The following is a 22,353-nucleotide window of genomic DNA, read 5'->3' on the forward strand; positions in this document are numbered from 1 at the left end:
GCGCAACGGAAAAGGTGATCTATTCTCAAACCTGCCATCTAATAGAAAAAGCGGACATCAAAATCGTTTTCAAACTTCACTGACTACACAAGTATTTCATTCGGTCGTTTAAAATACGGAAAATATGTTCTCCCTTATCGAAATCAACCAGTTCAATTTTTTACTGTGTTGATGGTACATTTTCGATCAAATTTCATTTTCAAGCCTTCCGGGACAATTCAGCTGGGTGAAAAATGGGCGGAAATGTTATAGAATACGCCAGCAAATTGTTCACGCTATATTCCTATGCGGGTGTTGATCCGCCTGTGACTCATCCGAATCACGTTCACCGGACGCACTGCGTAACTGTGCCCTCAGAAGTGCAGGTGGTGTGCACCTGCTTGGGCGTCTGAACAAGGGCACCTGCCGAAACTCCGCCAGTTGACGGACACCTCAGTTAAACGACGAGAAACGCCTTACTGTATGTATAGAGAATTTATGATAAGACAAGGAGTACGAGTGCGAAAGTAGCACGACCAGTAGTATGTGGGGGAAAATGACTGGTAAAAAGAGATTTTACTTGAAATGATGGTACTTTACAAAATATTTAATAAGCTATTGTCCAAGAAAAGCAATGCTTCAGCATTTCAATGGATTTCAAATTCTACAGATCATTTTGAACAGCAACAAACTGAATGGTACAGCCCAAGCCAGTGAAAAGTGCAAATGCATATAAAAAATGACTTTTACTGCAGTTGGCTTCTCAAGGGTGTCTCCTAAACGAACCTTTCAATGGATGTTGAATGGCGTCAAAGCTTTGATGCTAGTCTCTTTTGGAACGCCACTATTGGTGATGTATGCGAAACGTCAGCGAGGTCGAAATCCTTGTTACAACGGAAGCTCAGCTGAGATCCCTGTGTTGACCACATTCACCGCGAGTAGCGTTTTGAAGGTGGACACTATTATGACTCATTCTAGTTGCCAGTGGCAGTGTCTTCCTTCCAGATACACGCAGCTAGATTAGACAGGCACCAACTGAGGAGTCAGTCAGTCAAGTCATCATCTATNTGGGTGAAAAATGGGCGGAAATGTTATAGGATACGCCAGCAAATTGTTCACCCGATATTCCTATGCGGGTGCTGATCCGCCTGTGACTCATCCGAATCAGGTTCACCGGACGCACTGCGTAACTATGCCCTCGGAAGTGCAGGTGGTGTGCACCTGCTTGGGCGTCTGAACAAGGGCACCTGCCGAAACTCCGCCAGTTGACGGACACCTCAGTTAAACGACGAGAAACGCCTTACTGTATGTATAGAGAATTTATGATAACACAAGGAGTACGAGTGCGAAAGTAGTACGACGTCAGCACCAACTGAGGAGTCAGTCAGTCAAGTCATCATCTATAAGCTTATACCTGCTCTTTTTAGCAGCCACGACAGCATTCATCCAAACATGGCTAATGTATTAGGGACTTGTTCACGAGACTCATCACCATCACCAACAGCTTAATATCAGTGTCCAACACCGATGCTTCGATCCCGTACAGCCATGGTTTATTTGAAAGCCTTATTGTGAAGAAAAGAATGAAAGTGGATGAGGAGGGGAAATAGAACTAGCATGCCACATTTATTTCAAGTTGCCCACACCTCCGGACACTCATTCAGACAATCTGGATAGTAACTGACAACAAGAACGCCAACAACATTGATTAGCAGCCACATCTTGCAGCGGGGATCACGTGGTCCCCATCCTGTAAGGTGCGTGGCACTGACAGCACCCAAACTTTTCGTAGTCTCTTTCATACCCCTCTGGAAGTTCGCGAGTTGGCCCCTCTCTGCTTCCGCCCTTCTGAACCGGGCACAGAAGACTGCAGCAAACGATGGTTCAGTATGCGCAATGGATGGCCTAACTAACGCAATGCAAGTCCTCAATGCACAACTGAACACCTGCTTTCTAAATATCTTGTTACGGATTCGCTGACACCAACCCACACCAGATATTGCTCTGGAACAACGGCTTTCGTAATACTGAATACGTCTCAATTCCGCCGATTGAACAGGCCAAGCCTCACAGCTATACAACAATACAGCTCTTACTGTAGCTGGGTATCACGCTTTTAAGATTCACGTACAAATTTCTTTGGCGAAATCGATGTCTCAGAATAGCAAATGTCACCCGAGCCTTGCAGGTTTGTGAATTTATTTCATGTTTCACATCACATTCGGAAATGATACAACTTTCAAAATAAGCACAATGATTCACAACTTCTAATGCCTCTCCCTGAATTATGGGTGGCGTGTTCAGGTACGCGAATCCTGGACAAATAGTGCTTCATTTTTCACAAGTTCACACTCCGTCAGACAATATGGCAACGCCATAGGTACAAACGACCCACAGTCTTGGTGTTGCTTGAATTCAAGGGTGCGTTTGATTCTGTCGATTGGACAGTGCTTTTAACTACACTTTCTCAAAGGGGTATGTCCCAGAATTTTGTGAACATAATCCGATCCCTATATCCACATACTCCTGGGCGTGCAAGTGTACGGTGAGCTCTCGAAAGGTTTCCCNAGATGTCGCCCTACAAGGAAGTTCACTCTCTGCATTCTTGTTTAACATCGTCATTGATGAAACAGTGAGGTGAAGGCTTCAAATTCTTCAAAACCCCGTTGTTCGAATTGTTGCTGGTGAGAACCGTATTGATCTGGGGTACGCAGACGACATCGCCCTTATTTTTGAAAACGAAGGCGAATAAATTGACCACCGTTATAACATCTTTTGGCCTATGCCTTGCATCTTCAAATTATATAATCATGCTTCAAAACGTACAGCCTCTGCACATACCCCTTACAATTCAAGGATAATTACTGTAGTTTGTGGAGAATTTTACACAACCTAGTAGTAATTGCCCTGACGGAAATGTGTCTGATGAAGTCGGTACAAGAATCTCAATGGCTCGAATCACGTTTGCTAATTTGCGTCAAAAGGCATACCATTGGTTCTCAAGGGTAGCATGTACCAGACTACAGGAAGGACTGTGTTGTTGTACAGTTGCGAAACATGGCCTCTGCAGACCTAGAATGTAAGCCATCTTTAGGTTTTTGACAACTCAGAAGAGCTGCTGGTTTTGGATTGCATCAAAGTATTAGTAACCAGGTAAGCAGAAAACTGGTATTTGGTTGTGCAGCAGGTACTTCAATCGCCAAAAACATCCAACACCACTGACTGCGGTGAGTGGACCATGCTTACGCATGCCGAGACACCGTATGCCGAGACGAGTGTTTTTCTTCTTGACTCTTTCAGAATGGTGCGAACCGCGAGTTGGACAACGTATGATCTAACAGAAGGGTGTGAAAGAGTACAAAGTGTTTGGGTGTTGTTGGTGTTGTAAGCCCTCCATGGTGTGGTCTCCGTTAAGGCGCATATGCTTGGCTGTAGACATTGCAAGAAATGTCGACTGATCGATGTCAGTGGCGACCGTGCTGTCATTTTTTTTCTAGATTGTCTGATTGAGTGCTTGGAGGCGTAGATACCTCAGAATGCACACCACAGACCAGCACCAGATTGCCTCCCTTAGCCACTCGTTTGGTCCTTTTTCACCCTAAGGTTTTAAATATATTTAGATGAACTTTATGTTCGTACGACAGTGGAGCATCAGCGTTTACACTGATGATGGTGATGATGATGATGATGACGGTTATTTTTATTATTATTATTATTGTTACTAATATTATGAATGCTCATGGTCACTGCACTTAAATGACGAAAAAACTCTACATGTGCAGGCCCAAATGCCGAACCACTTGAAGAGTGATCGTGAATGAAACCTATCGACCAATCGGCCTCTGTCAAAAAGAGGAATAGAGCTATTTCTAGAGGTGTGATTTCGTTAATTTTTTTCATTACCCACCGCCTAGTAAAGAATTTCCTAAGACATCTTTATAGTGAACTTAAAAAAGTGTGTGTTGGGATAGATTAGCAGTGAACCGGAGGATGAGAAGGGGTATTTCTACTTCAAGTCACAAATACCGACTGTTTCTATTCAACCATTTTGATGGTGTGTTGACTCGGCCGCACGAACAGTACAATGTTTGATGAAGATAAGCTGCTGTTTATCTGAAATTCACGTCCTTCTGAACAAACAGTGGTCACGGACACCAAACAAGTATTATCAACGCAAAATTCAAAGCACACTCGGCTGTTGTTTGCAGGCTTCTCTGCTGTAATAAACAATTTTATTTCACATCATGTCGACACAGTAGTTGGGTATTCAAAATGTTTTTATGTGCGAATGTAGATATAAACTGATTCTGCGCTATTTTGCTGTTAACAGATTACTTGGGTGAAAATATAGGTGCTAATTGGTAAACCCCTGTGTGTGATTAAACACATTCTGATATGAATCTTTTAACGTCTTATTTCGTGATATTGACTGTCTATGATGTCCGTGGTCTCACTCTGGATTTTAGTCTACCAATAGGTATGGACTAGGATGCTTAAGGTTAAATTTGAGCTGTGTTAGACTCGTTTGCAGCGGACACACGTGCCGTTACTAATAAACTGATTGTGGACAGCGTAACTCAATCTCGCTCTCGTTCTGCTCCTGTTCCAGTGTTTACTCATCACTCTTCATTATTTACCAGCCATGAGGTGACCCAAACTTTCCAAAGGAGACGGCACGCTGGTCGAAGTGATCTGACCTGGTGCTTTATTGTAGCGGTGTGAAAAGGTAACCTGAGCTAGTGTGAATCCCTTCGAGAAATTAGCAGCTGTGCAAACTGTGGGTGAACCACACGAAGTGAAACAAACGGGTTACACTCGCAGATCATTGTGAATCCGCACAGTTCCCCTTAAGTTTAGCACGACTGTCAATAACGAGGAAACTTTATCATCGGCCAGTTGACCAGTCTCATCAAAGAACTAAATAGCAATCTTTCAGGAAAACTCCATATCAAAAGCGATACCGGAAAGTTCGCTCTTGTCTCAGGGAACTTCTAAGGATTACCCAGATAAACCCAGGACTTGACGTATTGTTGGTAAAACCAAGGGGTATATAAAGCTCTAAAGGACCTTTCCGAATAACCAGCAGTTAAAGGATTTCCATCAAATTTGTACGTAGTTAGCTATGTCAAGAAAGCCGAAAAGCATTCCGTGATCATGACAGAGAAAGTAGCTTGATAATGGGCTTGAAATTAGCTCGATAACCGGTTGTGTAACAGACTCAGGTAAAGAATGTCACTAACAAAGGACTCAGTCGAGTAAATCGTGGACACTATAGTGCTTTGAAAATAAGCGTATTCCGCCTTCTAGGTGCCTTTTTTATCAACTGGTGACGACGATTTTTAACCATCGGCTTTTTGAGTGAAGTGTACAGGTTATTCATAAAAGTTAATTCTGAAATGTCTGCTCAAAGTACTCCCTGCGAAGCAAATTACCCCCTTGAATGGTGAAACTAAGTGGCTGGGGTGCAAGTTGGATGTACCCGTGAACGAAGTTTGAAACGTTGGATACCCGTGCAGACTTTGTATAGCACGGTTTGTCCTGTGCGACCTATGTTGCTATGTGGAAGACCTTGATGCGGGTATAAACCCAAGGAAGAGAGGTTGACGGGCAACCACGTAAAACCTGTTTGATACCGTCTGATGTGACAACGCTGGTTACCGGAAGCGACTACCCAATATTCTCGTTTCGACCACAGGCCGCATTTTTCATTACATTCTTACGCTGAACCCAGAGTTACCTATTAGTTCACTATTTATGTAACGATGGATAAGGTTCTCCAGAATTGAGGTGTATCCGATACGTCCTTCGGGGTTTCCCTTTCCGCCCATCAAATAAATCCCTATGTATATGAAATTCATCGCTGCCCCCAAAGCTTAGTGCGCGTAAAGTGTATTGAATCAAATTATCAGTGTCAGATACCCTCACCAGAGATCGACTTCTAATTAACCCGTTTATAATCATCGACCTTTGACTGTCACTGTGAGTAACCGATTCGGAGATACTAGTTTGCTTCTCGGGGTGAACAAGAGCTTCCATCAAGTTACATTTTCCACCGGAACCTCCCAAGGGCCTGCAGCTTCATATAGTGGATCATACTCTTTGCATTCCTCAGGAAAATAAAATTTATAACAACTTGAAAAAGGAGACTGTTTTTGCTTGAAAACCAGAGGTCTTATACCTGCATGCGGCGCACTCGGTTGACAGTCACTTAGTGTATCCGGGAAATGTTTCCTCTTTGGCCACTAAGTAACTCATGGAAAAACGGAATTCTCTAGAGCAGCGAGTCTCCACATTGCCTAATCCAGTGTTTTATGCAAGCGATCACAGTTTATTAATTTTTCCGGCATTTTGTTCTGTCCTATCGCATCAACTGTTGTCGTAGAACCTAACAGATATGGTATCCCAATTACGTGCACTCACAGGACCTCTCACCCTTGCTGGCGCGTCCAAAAGCACCTTTAATGCAACAGTGGAGGTACCAGTACATCGCTTTTATAACTGACGCGCAGGAAGAACCACAGATCCTACATTTAGTGAAGTGTACCAAAAAAGTTGTGAAACCTCAGGGAATGATGGCTGCATTAAGGTGAGGGCATTTTAGAGATAACAACAAGGCTTGTTAGTTATTTTTGAGGTAAAAAGGTGATGAAACAGCTTGGGGGGAGAAAACTAATTAAGACGCTTGGTCAACAATCTGTAGTCATTCAAAGGGGTCAGTTGTTAAAATTCATCCCAGCGAACTCCACAACTTACCTAGTTGTTGTTCTTCGCTTCCGATCATTGTGAATTGCCGCTGAGCTTCCGACGAAAACACTCAGAGATGAATAATTTTCCGAAAATCATTCGACAGTGGCTATCAGCTTACGCATACCCCGAAGAATTGAAACGAGTCAGTGCTTTATACTCAGTGAGTGTTCCATGCGAAGACACACTGGCGACACTTAAGTTTATTGGCTCATTTCCGAATGTTTTTTATAAAACCTATTGAACAGCAAATCTGATTCAACTATTGGGTAGGGATATCCAGTTGATCTTCACCATGGCGTTATTTTCATTAGGACAAACGCGATTGAATTACGTTTATTTTTTGCAGGTCGAAAATAGTAGTTTTTAAAGTCTGTCTCTTGGTTAAGTAAACTTTATGGGGAACGCTCCACATACTTGACCGGATCGCAAAGTTGCAAAACGCGTTTGTTCATCAAATTTTCAGTCTAAAACAACTTCAGCCAAGTCAGTTAGCGTTGGCCGACCAGCGCTTTCAATCCCGGTTTAGTCTACCTTCATAAGCTATCTGAGAGTTGGTTCTAGTAGGATTTTTCACGTTTTCTTTCGTTTGCAATAGGGATACCTTAGTAAATAAGTACCCAGAGGTTTCGTTTTCTGACCTGTTAATACTGTTGGCCTCTTTCAAATACGGTAGAATTTTACTCCACATAAAATCCGACCAACTGATCCCAATACTTTTTCATGACTTCAAACGTGTCTCGCGTGCGGTGTCCTAAACTGACAACGGCTTCTGTCAAGATCCAGCCTGAAGGGTTGCTCTGCACCGCTGACTCCGTTGTCAGTTCGTCTACTTAAATTCAAACTTTAGCGTCATTAGATCCCAAGGTTCATTGATATTTCTGTGATCAGTGGCCATTTTTACCCACATATAAACAAATCTGTCCTACACTCCAGCTGTGCAACTTCAGCCATTGGACACAACTTCCCTAGGCAAGTGGACAGTCGTCACGAGGATAATCCCAACTTAAACCATCTGATACGTCCCAAAAGGAGCCGAAGAGCTCTTGTGGTTGAATCTTTTGATTGGATTCTTCAGTGAGACAACCGGCTGATCCCCCAAACATTGATTCCGCATCTCCTGGTACTCAACAGATTTTCAAGAAGAACCCGTGAGGATAATATTCAGACTAATCGCGAGCAGTCAGACTGCCTGACTCAGTTTACAGCTGACCAGAAAAGAACACTCGCTGGAGACCGACAACTTCGAGAGTTGTTTCCACATTGCATACATACGATAGCGTTTTCCCCGTGAATAGGTAACGCAAGAATTTCAGTTTTCGATTACTCGGTGTCCGCTATTACCTAAGCGGTCAGCAAGCACTTAGGTTTTCTGCGGTAAAAAGCATCTCACCAAGTGGAATGAGGTCACATTTGTTCTTGTAGTTCTTAAAATTCCTCCTAAATGATGCTTGTGCTTAACATTTTTTCACCCTGATCTCATTAAAATAAAAAGACAGTTTTCCTCGGTTTTCGACAAATTTTTGCAGACACTGTTACGTAAGTGGTGCAACTAGAGGTGGTCTAGTTTTTTTAGTCAAATTAAACTCACATTGAATTACGCTCAATGATTTTGTAAACCAAACGATTGTAATCGAACGATCGTAGGGGGTAAAAGGCGTAACCACTTGGTCCGCGATAAAACTAGTTTACAAGTCATACGTTACCCACCACTGCAATCGGTAACTTACGTAAGCAACGCAACCCATGGCCTGGCGCAATTGCGCCGTCGATTGGATGATGCCACAGTTACCCTGTGAATTTTTGTCGATCAATTTTTGTCGACGTAAAACGCCATTTATGAGATTGCTGAAATCTCCTGGCTAGTCCACTACTAGTTTTGCTCTTCTAAGCACTCATTGAATAGGTGTGACCACCAAGTTTCCATCAACATTACGTTCTCTAGTTGTTGGTTGTCTTGCCACATCTCGTCTAGAATGCAAGCGGTCAGGCACTGTGAATTAGCTTCAAGTTATTATGCAACGTGTACAAGTAAGACTGACGAAATAGATATTCCCAGGATTTGTTTGTTTACCGGAATGCTCCATTTTGGTACATTTGTCTTTCCGATCAATGGATGACCCGAATACCAAATGAGAGAAATTTATCGTTTACGGCGAGATAATCATTCAGAACAAAGGAGGTTTCAAAGTTTTATTCGTGACATTCTGAATAATTGTCATGCAAGTAAGGCTTCTACAGAGAACGGATCAACAGGTTTGACCTTATCACGCTCCAAACGGAAGGGTTTGTTGGCTTTGAAGGAGATATTTATACATTCACAAGAATTCATCCCACCACGCTGCGGATCTCGATAAATGTTGGACTGACGTTCTTTGGTGCACTCGTTTGGTTTTCCGATTTCCAGTCGATTATGATTTGAGATTTCAGCTGTAGAGACACCGAGAGTCTGTTTGGATTTTTGTGACTGACCCGATGTTGGCCGATGCCACCGTCTATGGGAGGCTAGATTGGCGGGACAGTTGAATACCTAAAATCAATCGCAAACAACGATCGTCACAGATGAGCTACAGTAATTTTGAGGCTTGCAGTACAGACACCTTATGATCCTGCAAAAAGCGGTTAACATTTATCAAATAAAACCCTGTCCTGGTTTAGCAGAAACTAGAAAATCTATACACTTTTTTCCAATGAGAAGGAATGGTTGACGGGCTTACAAGTTTGTCAACGTTAATCGTTCATTCTGTCACAAGTCACCAATTTGCAGTGGACAGTATGTGGAATTTCAACTGTTTTCACATCGGAACTACATAACTTAGAAACTGTGACAGAACATGTTTTAGTACCGATAGGGAATCCGTATCAAGCCAGTCATATCTAATTTTTCGCAGATTTCTATATCATGAAGAAGTAGTTTGTACAAAACCCCATCCGTAATGAGGATTCTCATGACTGAATTTTGTCAGGTGGGTCTCTGAAGGTACATGACCGATTAAAGGAACGCGAAAACTTTCTGCTATTAAACGAGGGATTGAGGATGCACTAGCTAAGAGTATTCTATTGCCAAGTTGTGCTTTATCGGAAAATGGTCGTTTCAAGAGAAGCTGGCATTTTAGAAAGTGTTGTAAGCCACCAATTTCTCACAAAGTGAAATACTGATAGAAATTCGGCGTTGTTTCCTGACTTTAAAGGATGGAGTGCATGGTTGATGTTATGGTGATACTAACTTACCGACCAGTTATTCAACAATAGAACAACAAATACAAATTTTATCCTAAGCCATAGTTCAATATCTAACCTAAATCGTTCCAAAAACCCTGAAAGTAAGATGGCACCATCTGTATTTGACATAGTGATGCAAGCTACACATCTTAAGATGGTCATTTCTGCCAGCCTTAGGACAACTTATCCGATAATCCAATCTCCATAGTTTACCGGAGTCATATATGGATGGTGAAATTTCTATCAGACGTGACAGCCTTTTTCAAGATCGAAGAAATCAATTAGCTTATGTGGCTCAAATCGAATTTCCCTCAAGAAGAGTCTTACCTTACCGCAAGTTCCACATGGATAGGTTACGCAGGCTATCCTTGAGCAAGGATGGTCTGCCAAGGCCAGTGCATTAGGAAACCATTTGCAACACAGCTGGCAAACGTAGTCACCTATCAGGTTTGGAATTTTTTTCATTTCCTCCAGAACATCCATTTGGCTGTGGACTGGGCGAGTCGAGGTCGAACGACGAACCATGGTTCGTCGTGATCTCTTGAGATGTGACTCATCCGGTATCCAGTAGGCGCTTTGAGGAAAATCGAGGGAAGGAAGGATCATCGGGGAAGGAAGACTAACATTCGACGAGCTACCCGTTTCCGTTGAAAAAATCTCTCTCTTGCGGTATCTCTGGGCATCTGAAGGGCCTTGGTTTGCCTTACTTGGCGCTACATTCGTTGCTGTCATGGTGTTAACAGGATAGGCAGTTGGAATTTCGTTGACAGTTAGCGGCAGAGTTGTTTCCCAGTTGGGTGAATTCTTGTTTGGAGTTCCATTCAAAATATGCGAAAAATTCACCAAATAGTGCGAAAATTGATCAGGGCATGGCCAATTTTTGGGTATTTGAGTTTCTGGTGACAGATAGCAAACCTGACTGGGTACGAGCTTGAAACACTCGTTTATGTTAACTTGTCCGGTAGTTCCCACTGTATACGAACGAAACATCATGCCAGTAGACAAAGAATGATCAACGATCAACATTCTGTATAATTCTGTTAGCCATGCGAAAATCTAGGCAAACTGGTTGGTCGGCGTAAATTGCTTTAGAGTAGGGTTTATCACGAGGGGAAGAGCGGACGCATTCCCAGGTTCACGTTCGTTCTGAGTCGGACCAAAAGATTGATGAGCCGCTCAACAGTTATGTGTATCTCGAGAGCCGATTGGCTAATTCCCACGGACGATTCTACATTCCGACTGAGCTAGTAGAGGGAGGTGCGCCGCTCTCACCCCCATGCGTGGTTGAGAGCTCGTCTCCTCACCCTACCTCTACCCTTAGCAAAAGCGTGCAGATGGGAGTGAATTCAGAGTTTGATCATAAGTGTTGATCAGAGTTGTCGTAACCCATTCCCTGTTAATCTGATGTTTTTGACGTAGATGGGAGAACATAAATCCCATTTTGTTAATTTAGCCGATCTGTACAGGATCTTGAATTCATCGAAGTTTGTGTTAAAACATTTTTCTTTCCAGTTTTATTGGGTTTTGAGACTATTAAAAAGTTGTGTTGGAAGGGAATCGGGATAATGGTTGAAAGAATGCATTTCAAGACATTCCCAAACTTGGATTACGCTACTATCTCCAGGGGCGTTTGTCTGATGTTCCCATGGGTTAGGTTTTGTTTTGAAGTGAAACCTTCAAGTGAAAGTATCGGTAGCATTTCTGGTACGCTCAACTAGATAGTATACTAACCGAACTTGTTTCGGATCACTGAATTCAATTCAAAGCATAAATCTGCTCAAATTTTGCGTTCACCAGTTGGATTCACGTTTACTTAGCTACTGAAGCCCTAAAATTGTACAGTGACTGCATTGTTGACATTGCCAGCAATAACTAAACGGATAAAGTGGGTTTTACAGCGCTTTCGCCGGTGAAAAAAAGCAGATGAAAATCATTTCAAAACGTAAGTAGCGAAAAATTTTCAGAATCCACCCATTAACAAAGAAAGGCGGGAAATATTCTTTATAAGACCGAGGGCTAAATTATGGCTTTCTTGTTCTCTGTAGAGGAAAATAAAAGGGAACCTTTCCAGGTTGGGCTTGACGGACAGTAGGACACGTCGAAAACTGACATCCCAGCAAGTTGAGCGCTGCCGGTAGTTACCTGTTGTTATCTGTGAGAATGCAGGAGATTGAGCTTTCTCGTTCAATCTCAGTAGCAAACATTTCAGCCGAGCTTGCTCAGGCCGTTGCGATCATAACCTTAGGAACTTCCTTTATGTGGGTGACAACAGAAATATGACAGCCCAGACCAGAACCGAGCAATACAGAATAGGGATCTCAGTTCACGAATTTTTTTCAACTACAACGTCCACTGATGCTTTTTCTGGAAAACTCACAGCAATTGGCGGCAACCGGTTGGAAAAATCATAAATACGAAAAAGAAGTTTACCATGGTCTTTTGGAAATTGCCAAGTTGTAAGTATTCTTAGCAAAGGAATGGATCACGATCATGTAAAACTGTTCCAACTCAGACACACTATTAAGTCCAGCGTTATGCGCAGTAAAATCTGTCCACAACGTGCCATTCCAAAGCAACTTCATCACAAAGACTGCTTTCGACCGGAGCAGCAAAATTCCACTCTTTTCGGCATCGAGGGATTAGCTAATTCTGCAACACCTCACAAAGATAAGTTGCTCATTTTCAAAAATTTGCGAACCAATTTTTGAACTATCTTTTTCCCATTAGAAATAATGGGTTAATCCTACGCAAAAGAAGTATATGATTTCGTCAGCTGACAATCTTTTAGAATAAGATTAGAAGGGAAAGGATACCTTGAGGATGAAAGTTGTTATAGTAGTCTCTTCTCTCGGAGTTCAAACTTTCCAATAACCAAACAGAAACAGTTTTACTCCGTTAGAGACACAGCTACGCAGAGGGCCTTACTGGAACAGATAATCGTATATGAGATGATTCTCGGACCACCATAACAGGGAGATTTAACTGAATACACCCTGAAATGTTTCACCTACCAAAATGGTTACAGCTATGGAATCCAGCACGGCCTAAAAAAAGAAATCGGAAGTTTTTGTACCTAGTGGGTGTGGCATTTACTAGCAGAAATAAAGAAGATTCTCAGCACAAGATACTGTGAATAGATACTAAGGAAATACTTAGCTCCAGAAGATACTGACTACAGAAAGGACAATCCAGCAAAGCTGGGAGGTTTTCTGGTTTGTGATTCCAAGAGGAGCTGCACACTAAATAATTAGTTTAGGGGTTGACAAATATTTTCTGAGAATTTGGGGCTCCCTTCTGTTCACCCTAAGCAGATGTTAGGAAAAACATGTGTGTGCTTGAACTATGTGCAAAGCATAAAGTTGTTGAAGACTCTTCAACAGCCCGCTACGGGCATCGCACTTATTGGGTTCGTTAGTTGGACGCATACCATGGGTTACCTTTAACCTATGTTCCAAGTGAACATTAGTTTATACGCAAATGGGACAAATACTTGCATATGCGAATTTGGAGTTAAGGAGAGAGGGTCGAGTCTCTCCAGTATGATGTTCTTCAACTAACTGTGCCGCATAACTGCCGCTGCATGTTTCATTCGAGACGATATTCGAGATGTCGCAGTATATTTCCTTGATGTAACACACCATATTTTCATTTCGATTAAATGCAACTCAGCATGCCTTCTGCCTGGTCAGTAAAGCGTCCAGAGCGAATAGCACATGAGCATATAACGATAATTTACTTCTCCGTGCCAAACGATATCTGAAAGGAATGTCGAGTCGTTCAGCAAACAAACAAAAACGTTCTAGTGAACCCAAACATGTGACAATAAGATATTCAGAGCTTTATGAATATTTCGGGGTTTAATCCTAGTTTGTAAGTCTCCCAATAAGGTAAACCGCTCTGGTTTGTAACCAGCTTATGACATCTCCGCACGCAAGTGGAGTATCTGGAACAAACAATTCCAACACACCAGCCAGTCATGCAACGGGTCTTTGTAAATTCCAAACCTAACTAGTGACCTATTATCACGCATCCGGATGCGTCGTCACCTTGGTAGAATCACCGCTACACAGCCATTTTACAGGATGAAAAATACCTTCATTTTGGAACAGTTCAAAATATAGCTGCTCCACTCGCGTCACCACATGTTGTAGATGTGCAAGAACAGAAAGATCCCATTCTGTCTCAGTTCACTTGTGAGGACTGTAATCCAAGAATTGTCGTTAATATTTGTGAACAAAAGGCTCATTGAGTAGCGTCAAATGCACATATTGATGAACAGTATCTACAAGAAATTCGGACAAGGCTCCGAGAGCCATCTTTGGCAGATTTTGTCAGGAAGGGCTGAAATAGCGAAAAGTTCACATCTACACTCCCTCATGCTCCGGCGCGGATACCTCTCGATACTCCGTGGTCTTACTGGCCTCCAAAAACTTAAGGTTTGAACTTATTTAACTTCTCTGCAAGCCTGTTCACACTTACATTTTGTCGAATCATCACTTGTTTACACGTGAACTTGAAATGTCAATAAAACCAGCAATCGAAACTCTTCCTGAATTAACCTTCGGATGAAGCGCTAACTTTTCAACAGTTCAGACTAGCAAAGTCTATGTACAGATACTGTTCGTACAGACTTGGGCGAATGGGGATAAGCGAAACGCAGACGATATACTCTAATGGATGTAGTTGTCTGCACTATGTAGAAGTAGAGTGTAAACCAATTCTCCACGTTCAGGGAAGTTTATACGGTGACCCATTTGAAGTAGAATCCTGAAAGAATTCTCAGTTGATCATTTAGCAGTTCGTGAGGTAATTCTGAACAAACGTTCGCTGCGCCTTCCAAAATGCGTTGGGTAAACGGGAAAACACGCTGTTTGCCTTCCCCTTGGACGAGCGAAAGGTTGAGTTTCCACCATACTTCAGACTAACAATAACTTCAAACAGGAATGAATTAGCTACACATGAATTCATGGCCTTTCAGGGAGAAATCTTCAGTTTAATATATTGCTTATTATGTTTTCTCCACAGAATTATCGAAATTATCTGACCTAACTACCTGGAGAGTCGCTGCACATAACATCCGACCCTAACGAGTGAAGTATCTTTTCGAAATGTTTCCTATCAAAGATTCCGGCTTGTTAGCAATGGATTTCAATCAGCAAATAGCCACATAGTGTGTGAATGTAATAGGACACGTTTTAGCTCCATGTTCTCACGCTGCTGTTATTGGTGGATAGCCTTATTAATCTGACTGCATTCACGATTGACTTACTTCAACTGCAGGCTGAGAACAGCCCGCCATCCATTAGGATATACAAATTAACTGTTGAGACTTATGTGTTCCTAATCAGAGGCTCATGGCCTAAGGCAGTTGCAAGTTCATTTCGGCAGGCCACCACCAGCACAAGCACAAGCTTTTGTCCGTTGAGACCAGGCATCCATCCGAGGTATTACCTGACTGGTAGAGATCGCGCATGTGAACACGGACATCTCCTATTCAAAGGAGATCGGTCTGTATCGAACATGAAAGGGTGGGTTAGGTCATACACACAAAAACAGAGCACCTGTCGGATTCTTTGCGTCACAATGAAAAAGCTGCTCGTCGAAACCGTCTATGCGCCAGTGCATGGGTGTCTTCTACATGATGGATCCATTAAGTCATTTTTCGACAAAACCACGTCTAAGGAGGGGGGAAATGACAGGTAAGATGAGCACTTATTTCTGCTAAAAATTCTCAAGAATCTCCGCAACTATTCTAGGCCGGTAGCAGTTTGACTTTCTAACTTACTAAATGCTCCTCATTTCAATCAACAAATTTCTTACAAGGATGTGGTTTCACGCGCACAAGAGTATCGTTGTTTGTTAAAAATGTTAGGAAACTGTTGTTCACACAAGTAACACTGTGAGTGATGATGTCAGCTCACATCGTCAGTAGCTGCTGAAACACTCACTAAGCTTGCTGTTTGTGCTGCGGAATAGGGCACAATATTCCGAAAATATTGAACTTATGCGTGGAATTATGTCTGAATGACCGTTACTAAAATTTGCAGTAAGTTAGCCTTAAGAAATATATCGCATTTAACAGTATCTACCAAGACTCTGAAGCACCTAGTTGCGCGGCTTGTCCTCTTTGTTGTCTGTGCAACATAATCAAGCAATAGAAACAGTAGCTTGGCCGTTTGTGACAGCACCAAGTTACAGAGGTATTTCTGACCACATATACATAACAAGGGATCAGCTAAAGTCGATTAGGACTCATAGGACGTCATGTTACAACAGTATTTCACCTTTTCGTTAGTATAGCCAGGATAACGATACAGTGGGACCTCTTACTGGGGGATATTCAAGGAGAGAACAATGCCCCAGGCCCATTGTCTCTTCTAAAGGGTCTATGCTCAATCTATTGTGAATGCGTTTATTCCACGTTCAGTTGAGTCGAGTGTGTGAGGATAAGAGAGTATTGATTTATGCAGTTTTGCAATCAAAGACACGTATGATCACAACCATCTACACAGTTATTACGCGGACGTATTTGGTGTTAGGTCGTTCGTATCCTTGGAAATCACGCAAAAGATATGTCACTTCCGCAAATCTCATCACAGTGTTAGAAGCAAGACCTTATCCAGTATGGCACTAGCACCGTTGATATCGGAAGTTCTATATGTTTCGACAAGTCCTATTCTTTATAGTGTCCAGTATTTGCCATGAAGGAAGCTGTTGATGTGGAGGACAACCTTTTCCAAACCGCGATTGCCTCAGTGTGTACAAGGAACTCTTGAAAATGAGAAAATAATTCTCCACACCACGTATGACTCCAGTGATGCTGGGTTCCACATTAGGAGGTAAGACACAACTAAGCTTCAATACATACTATTTCAAAACAGCTTGATTGAAACATGCAATTTAGCACATCAATCTACAACACGTAATAATACTAGTCCTCCAGTTGTGACACCCTTCCGGTGCCTAGCTGCCATGCCACCTGAAGGAATTACGAGGGCTGGGCTACTACCAGGCTTACCAAATCTAGGCAGAAGAAGTCGATATGCAGAGGTCGGGTTCAAAACACGAACCTTCCGGCCAGTAAATTCGTACTCTAACCACTTGAGCTATCTCGCCCTCCAAAGCACTTAAAAACAATGAAAATAAAATTTGCTGTGCACCAGAAGTTCGAATGAATGGGGAGTAACTCTGTCTGGAAAGTCAATTCTGGACAAAGTTCAGAGACCAACAACCAACAAAAATGTATGTTCGTCCAGTGTGGATAAAACACCTAGTGCCCCATCACGAAGCAAAACCTAGACGATCAGATGCCAACACCAACCTGAGGCAGCATGGATGGATCTCAGGTGAGCATTTTTTCACCCAGCAGCTGGTTTTCACGCATAATCGAATACGACGTCCAAATGTCAGCAAGCTGAACTCATTCACCCTCGATGTAATGGAATAGATTGCGGACTAAAATAAGTGAGCCCGCACGCGGACTATTCTCGTGTAGTTTTCAGGTTCTTTGGACCAGTTGAGTAAGAACATTGTAAACGAGAGATTCAAATCGGTTCCCGGTGAATCTCTCGTCAAAACCAAATTGGGATGCGAATGAGTGCATTTCGCCAATTTCAGGAAATTTGAATTCAAGTAGAACACAAGGTTGACGAAAACTCAATGAGACGCCTACCTGATGAGCACCAAGAAGGGCGAAACCGGTCGTGGGTTGTTGAAGAGTTGTCAACAACCTTACGAGTAGTGTATTACTCCTATCCAATTGTTGTGCTTCGGATTGCTATCATTCTACATGTATTACAACTTCATGATTTAATCTAGCACTAGCTAGCCACACATCTTTGACTAGGGAGTCTCTAATAAGTGGTGAGGGCCGTCAAGCCTCTGTTTTCATTTGCCGTGGTGTTCCACTTTGGTAATCCACAAGTGATTTGATAACTACAGGTCATTTGAGCGTGATGGAGACTTTCAGACTGCTCCTTATTGTCAGTCTTCCAGTCAATTCCTCTTTGGTTTGCAAGGTTAAGGGTTTTCAGATGGCTGTGCACTCTAGTCAGAAAAATGTATTCGACATCTCAAGGGTTTTCTACGATAAGCTCACGGGATTTCTTACTTGCAACACTTACTGCATTAGAATTAAGACTTGTTATTTTGGCCCTTATTCCGTGCTTCACTTTTCCTTAGCTTATTCCAAGCGCATTTTATTTTCACACCTAAAAAACAGTTGGACAAAACAAGGATTTCAGAACCTGTTTTCGAATTCAACTGGTTCCGCTACATCATGACGTAACAATTTGATAAAATCTGGTTCCAAGTGTACCAGTCCAAAGTGAAGCGAATTGTTCGTGCCTCCAGCTACCACTCAACGATGTGGCATCAAGTTTCATGTATCGGGGTGACTATTCTTCATGTAACAGTTGCAAGTGTTACTTTCTCTGCGTGCTTCATGTGCCGAAAGTTCGTGCCGATTGAACTCTGTGCTAGGCTTTGCACGTCGGTACAGTCACAAAAGAAGACGGTAATATGTGGGACGATAGAGTAGGTGGGCAGGATATATGCCTATAGTTGATACATCAACTTTGGCACACGAATTTCCTGTTGTCTGTATTCACGTCTGGGAACAAAGTGACACGTATTCTTCCAGTTTCAGGTGACATTCAGTGCAACAGCGACTCAAATATGGCATATTTCCGTGTATCGAGTCTCGTAGTCTACAAGTCTTGGTCGACAAAAAGGTATTCTTGATAATCTGGCAGAGTGCTTTTGTTTACAGTTACTTAAATTGCTTATTGGTTATTGAAGCAATCCCTACAGACTGGTTCATTACTGAATATTGAAAGATAGATAAAATCCTTGGTAAGAAAAAAAACGTGCGATTCCATACACCTATCGGGGTAAAGTTTATGTTAACAGTTTCTGAATCCTGAGTCCCCTTCCAAAGCTCCAAGGAATAGTTGGCTGGCTGTGCATTAGTGTACTGTAGGAAGTTCTTTCATCTGTCATCAGGAAAACGATTTGTAGATGGGTTTGTATACACGCACAACAACTACACAGACGGTAATCTAAGATCCAAAACACCGAATAGTGACCTCCAGACAGAAGTTACTGGTTGAGAAATGCAAATGGACGGCCATCAGGCCAGCAAAAGCGTTTCAGCAAGCCTCCTTGCCTGACATAACCATATACCAATTATAAGGTGACCGGAAACTGTTCGACAACGCACTACAGGCTTTGCTCGTCTTGAGCCTCTTCGGGAAGACTTGGTCTCAGTTTTTATCAACCTTGAGCTCATGCACAATATTGAGGTATTTAAGCCTACTGTGACACCTGATGCAAGTGCACCAAAAACGACGTTTCCCTTAATACACGTTCACTGTTTTACTTATTTTTCCGAACAATGATTCCATTGTACAGAGAGCAGCCGGACACAAACCATATGTAGGTCGATATGAACAAGCATATCGAAACCGATTAATATCAGTCCATTATCTTTCATCGAAGTTTTTGTTCCTGAAATTTGTACATTATTTTGCACTTCAAAGAATCGTTTCTAATGAATTTGGGAGTGGCATCCTTCTCCTGCGCTTAAATAGCACACTAACGATTTCATCCTGCATGGGGTACATCGGATAAGTAAAGTCTCACAGAATACATCAACCCTATGTTATAGTGTGCCTATATGATGATCCTCAACAACGGGAAAACCGTTCGTGCGCTAACGAAGAGTTTTAGGCGACCATGTGGGTAGTCTCACTCAAGAAAATATACACATGTAGCTTCCCGGAGAACATGATGATTCACGAAGATTGTCTTGAGAAGACTCAGTGATTAGAGAGTGAATTTACTGACCGGAAGGTCCTGGTTCGAACCCGATCTCTGCCACTCGACTTCCCCTGTCTAGGCTTGGTCAACTTGGCAGTTTCCCAGCCCTCGTGCTTCCTTCTGGTGGCATGGCAGTTAGGCACCGAAAGGGTGCTACAGCTGAACTGCCTTGAATCAATCAGAGACTTCAGAAAAACAACTTTCGAGTCCTTCTGTGTGACAATGGTACACATGAGAGATAGAATTAACAAGCAAAAGTACAGGGAAAATATTGTTTCCGCTTAAATACGCATCGGCTAGAAGAGAAGCAAATCGTTGACCACGAAACTAGTGTGTCAACTAGGAAACACCACAGTAACAATATCGGTGAACAGACTCAAATGTGTACTACGGTCCAACAATTCGAGTGAAAACAAAGGTGAAACGCACCGGAAATTAACACTAGCTACACATGGAAACTAAACTAGTACCCATTTGCTTACCCGAATGCCCACACTTGTCAGGTCACGGTAAGTCAGCTGGCTTCATATCCAACAAGAACGCCAATGAACCCATTCGTGTAATGGCTAATACACCATGCAATTTGCAATGGGCTACATACACAGCCATCTTAAAACCCTTAACCTTGCAAACCAAAGAGGAATTGACTGGAAGACTGACAATAAGGAGCAGTCTGAAAGTCTCCATCACGCTCAAATGACCTGTAGTTATCAAATCACTTGTGGATTACCAAAGTGGAACAACACGGCAAATGAAAAGAGAGGCTTGACGGCCCTCACCACTTACTAGAGACTCCCTAGTCAAAGATGTGTTGTTAGCTAGTGCTAGATTAAATCATGAAGTTGTAATACATGTAGAATGATAGCAATCCGAAGCACAACAATTGGATAGGAGTAATACACTACTCGTAAGGTTGTTGACAACTCTTCAACAACCCACGACCGGTTTCGCCCTTCTTGGTGCTCATCAGGTAGGCGTCTCATTGAGTTTTCGTCAACCTTGTGTTCTACTTGAATTCAAATTTCCTGAAATTGGCGAAATGCACTCATTCGCATCCCAATTTGGTTTTGACGAGAGATTCACCGGGAACCGAACTGAATCTCTCGTTTACGATCTTCTTACTCAACTGAATGTGGTGCACCAGGTGGCATTCGAAATATCTAAATTTATTATGTACACTTAATACATTGCTCATAGAGTTGCTGAAAACGAGGAATTCAGTTGGATGCCAAGTGAGTTTCCCGTCAAAACCGAACTCGTATGCTGAAAAATGTGTTAGTCGAACAATTACTGGATGTTTTATTCCTTCACAACTTCACTGAATTGTTCCTATAACCACATCAGTGTACATCTTCATCTAGCAGTTATCGTTCCTTTTTAGTTTTCACATCTATATCAGAGCACTATATACATTTTCACCCATTCTTGTCGGTTTCTTACCCAATAGCTTATGATTTTACCACAGTGAAAAGAAGTCAGTGTTGAACACCAACGTGCTGTCGGTGATGATGATGATGATGATGATGATGATGATGATGGCGATAGTAATGAAGACGGCAGTAATAGCGATGATAGTCAGGAGGAGGTTAAGCAGAGGTTCAATGTGGCACATCAAGTTTGGGGGTAAACGGCCTGAATTCTCACCTCATTTTTGGCTGATATGAGTTGCGCTGTGAGCATAGTGAGAAGCATTCGAAAATAAGAGCAGCGTGGGCTGCAACACATGTGGGAAATCGAACAAATATGAAGAATTCTGACAGACGATGTTATCAACTAACATGCATTATTGAATAACTGGAAGAAAAGGACAAATTTAGTCAAGAAACGTTTCAGGTCCCCAAAGGAGGAAAAAACGGTAAGTTGCTAACAGTCCTTGGAATTGAAAGAGTGCAAAGGTCTCAGAGATGAAATTGCTTCGAAAGTCCTCAGTGAACACTGTAGATTAGGTTTTATCGCGACACCCCTTAGATATCTACAGAAGGAGTTCTGGAACCATTGTCAATTTTAATCAAATATTTGTTTATCGTAGTGCTTCGTTGTAAATCCTTCGCAACTCGTTGGCCAGAAGTAATCAAGGGGGAGTAAACTTGGTCGATAGAGCTCGCACATCGTTTTGTTTGTAAGGAACGATTTTCAACGAAAATACTGCGTCGTACATCCAAAATAGCGCAACACTGATGGGGATTTTTATAAATTTTGGCACATCACTTCTGAAGTGTGATTACGAATACTGTAAATTTCAGAAAAGGTTAGTAGGACAACATTTGTCTTCTGGTATCTGGAATAATTGTTGATGACACCAGTTGGCCTCTTCCCCTCCAGTGGTGTAACCCTAAAAAGTCCACTGCACGAGCACGCGCCGTTTGAAGCATAGGTAGCGTCCTGTTCGGACGAGATATTTATGTACGATTCGATACAGTATGTCGCAGATACTCAGGCAGAAGAATGGTGACCAGTTATGGACAGAAATAACACTTCATCTTGCACACGAACTGTCACCGAAGTAGGTAACACATGCAGACAATTTTAAAGTGATAGTTCAATCAGAAAGCACTCTTATTGAAGAAAGTATCCACAGTCTGTCGAGGT

At 42.3% G+C, this 22,353-nt stretch overlaps 2 protein-coding genes across 2 annotated transcripts in view; one reads left to right on the forward strand and one right to left on the reverse strand.

Annotated features, from left to right (window-relative positions):
- T265_15182 (hypothetical protein) overlaps positions 1-22,353 on the forward strand; it is a gene marked incomplete at both ends in the record, with an annotated part of 83,771 nt that overhangs the window by 52,199 nt on the left and 9,219 nt on the right. The window lies entirely within an intron of this gene.
- On the reverse strand, positions 8,942-10,551 carry T265_10548 (hypothetical protein; the record flags this gene model as incomplete). The annotated part of the gene is made up of 2 exons (XM_009176950.1): positions 8,942-9,253; positions 10,273-10,551. The coding sequence occupies 2 exons, from the start codon at positions 10,549-10,551 to the stop codon at positions 8,942-8,944; spliced, it is 591 nt and encodes a 196-aa protein (XP_009175214.1).

This window comes from Opisthorchis viverrini, assembly GCF_000715545.1.
Source record: "Opisthorchis viverrini unplaced genomic scaffold opera_v5_384, whole genome shotgun sequence".
Lineage (NCBI taxonomy): Eukaryota > Metazoa > Platyhelminthes > Trematoda > Opisthorchiida > Opisthorchiidae > Opisthorchis > Opisthorchis viverrini.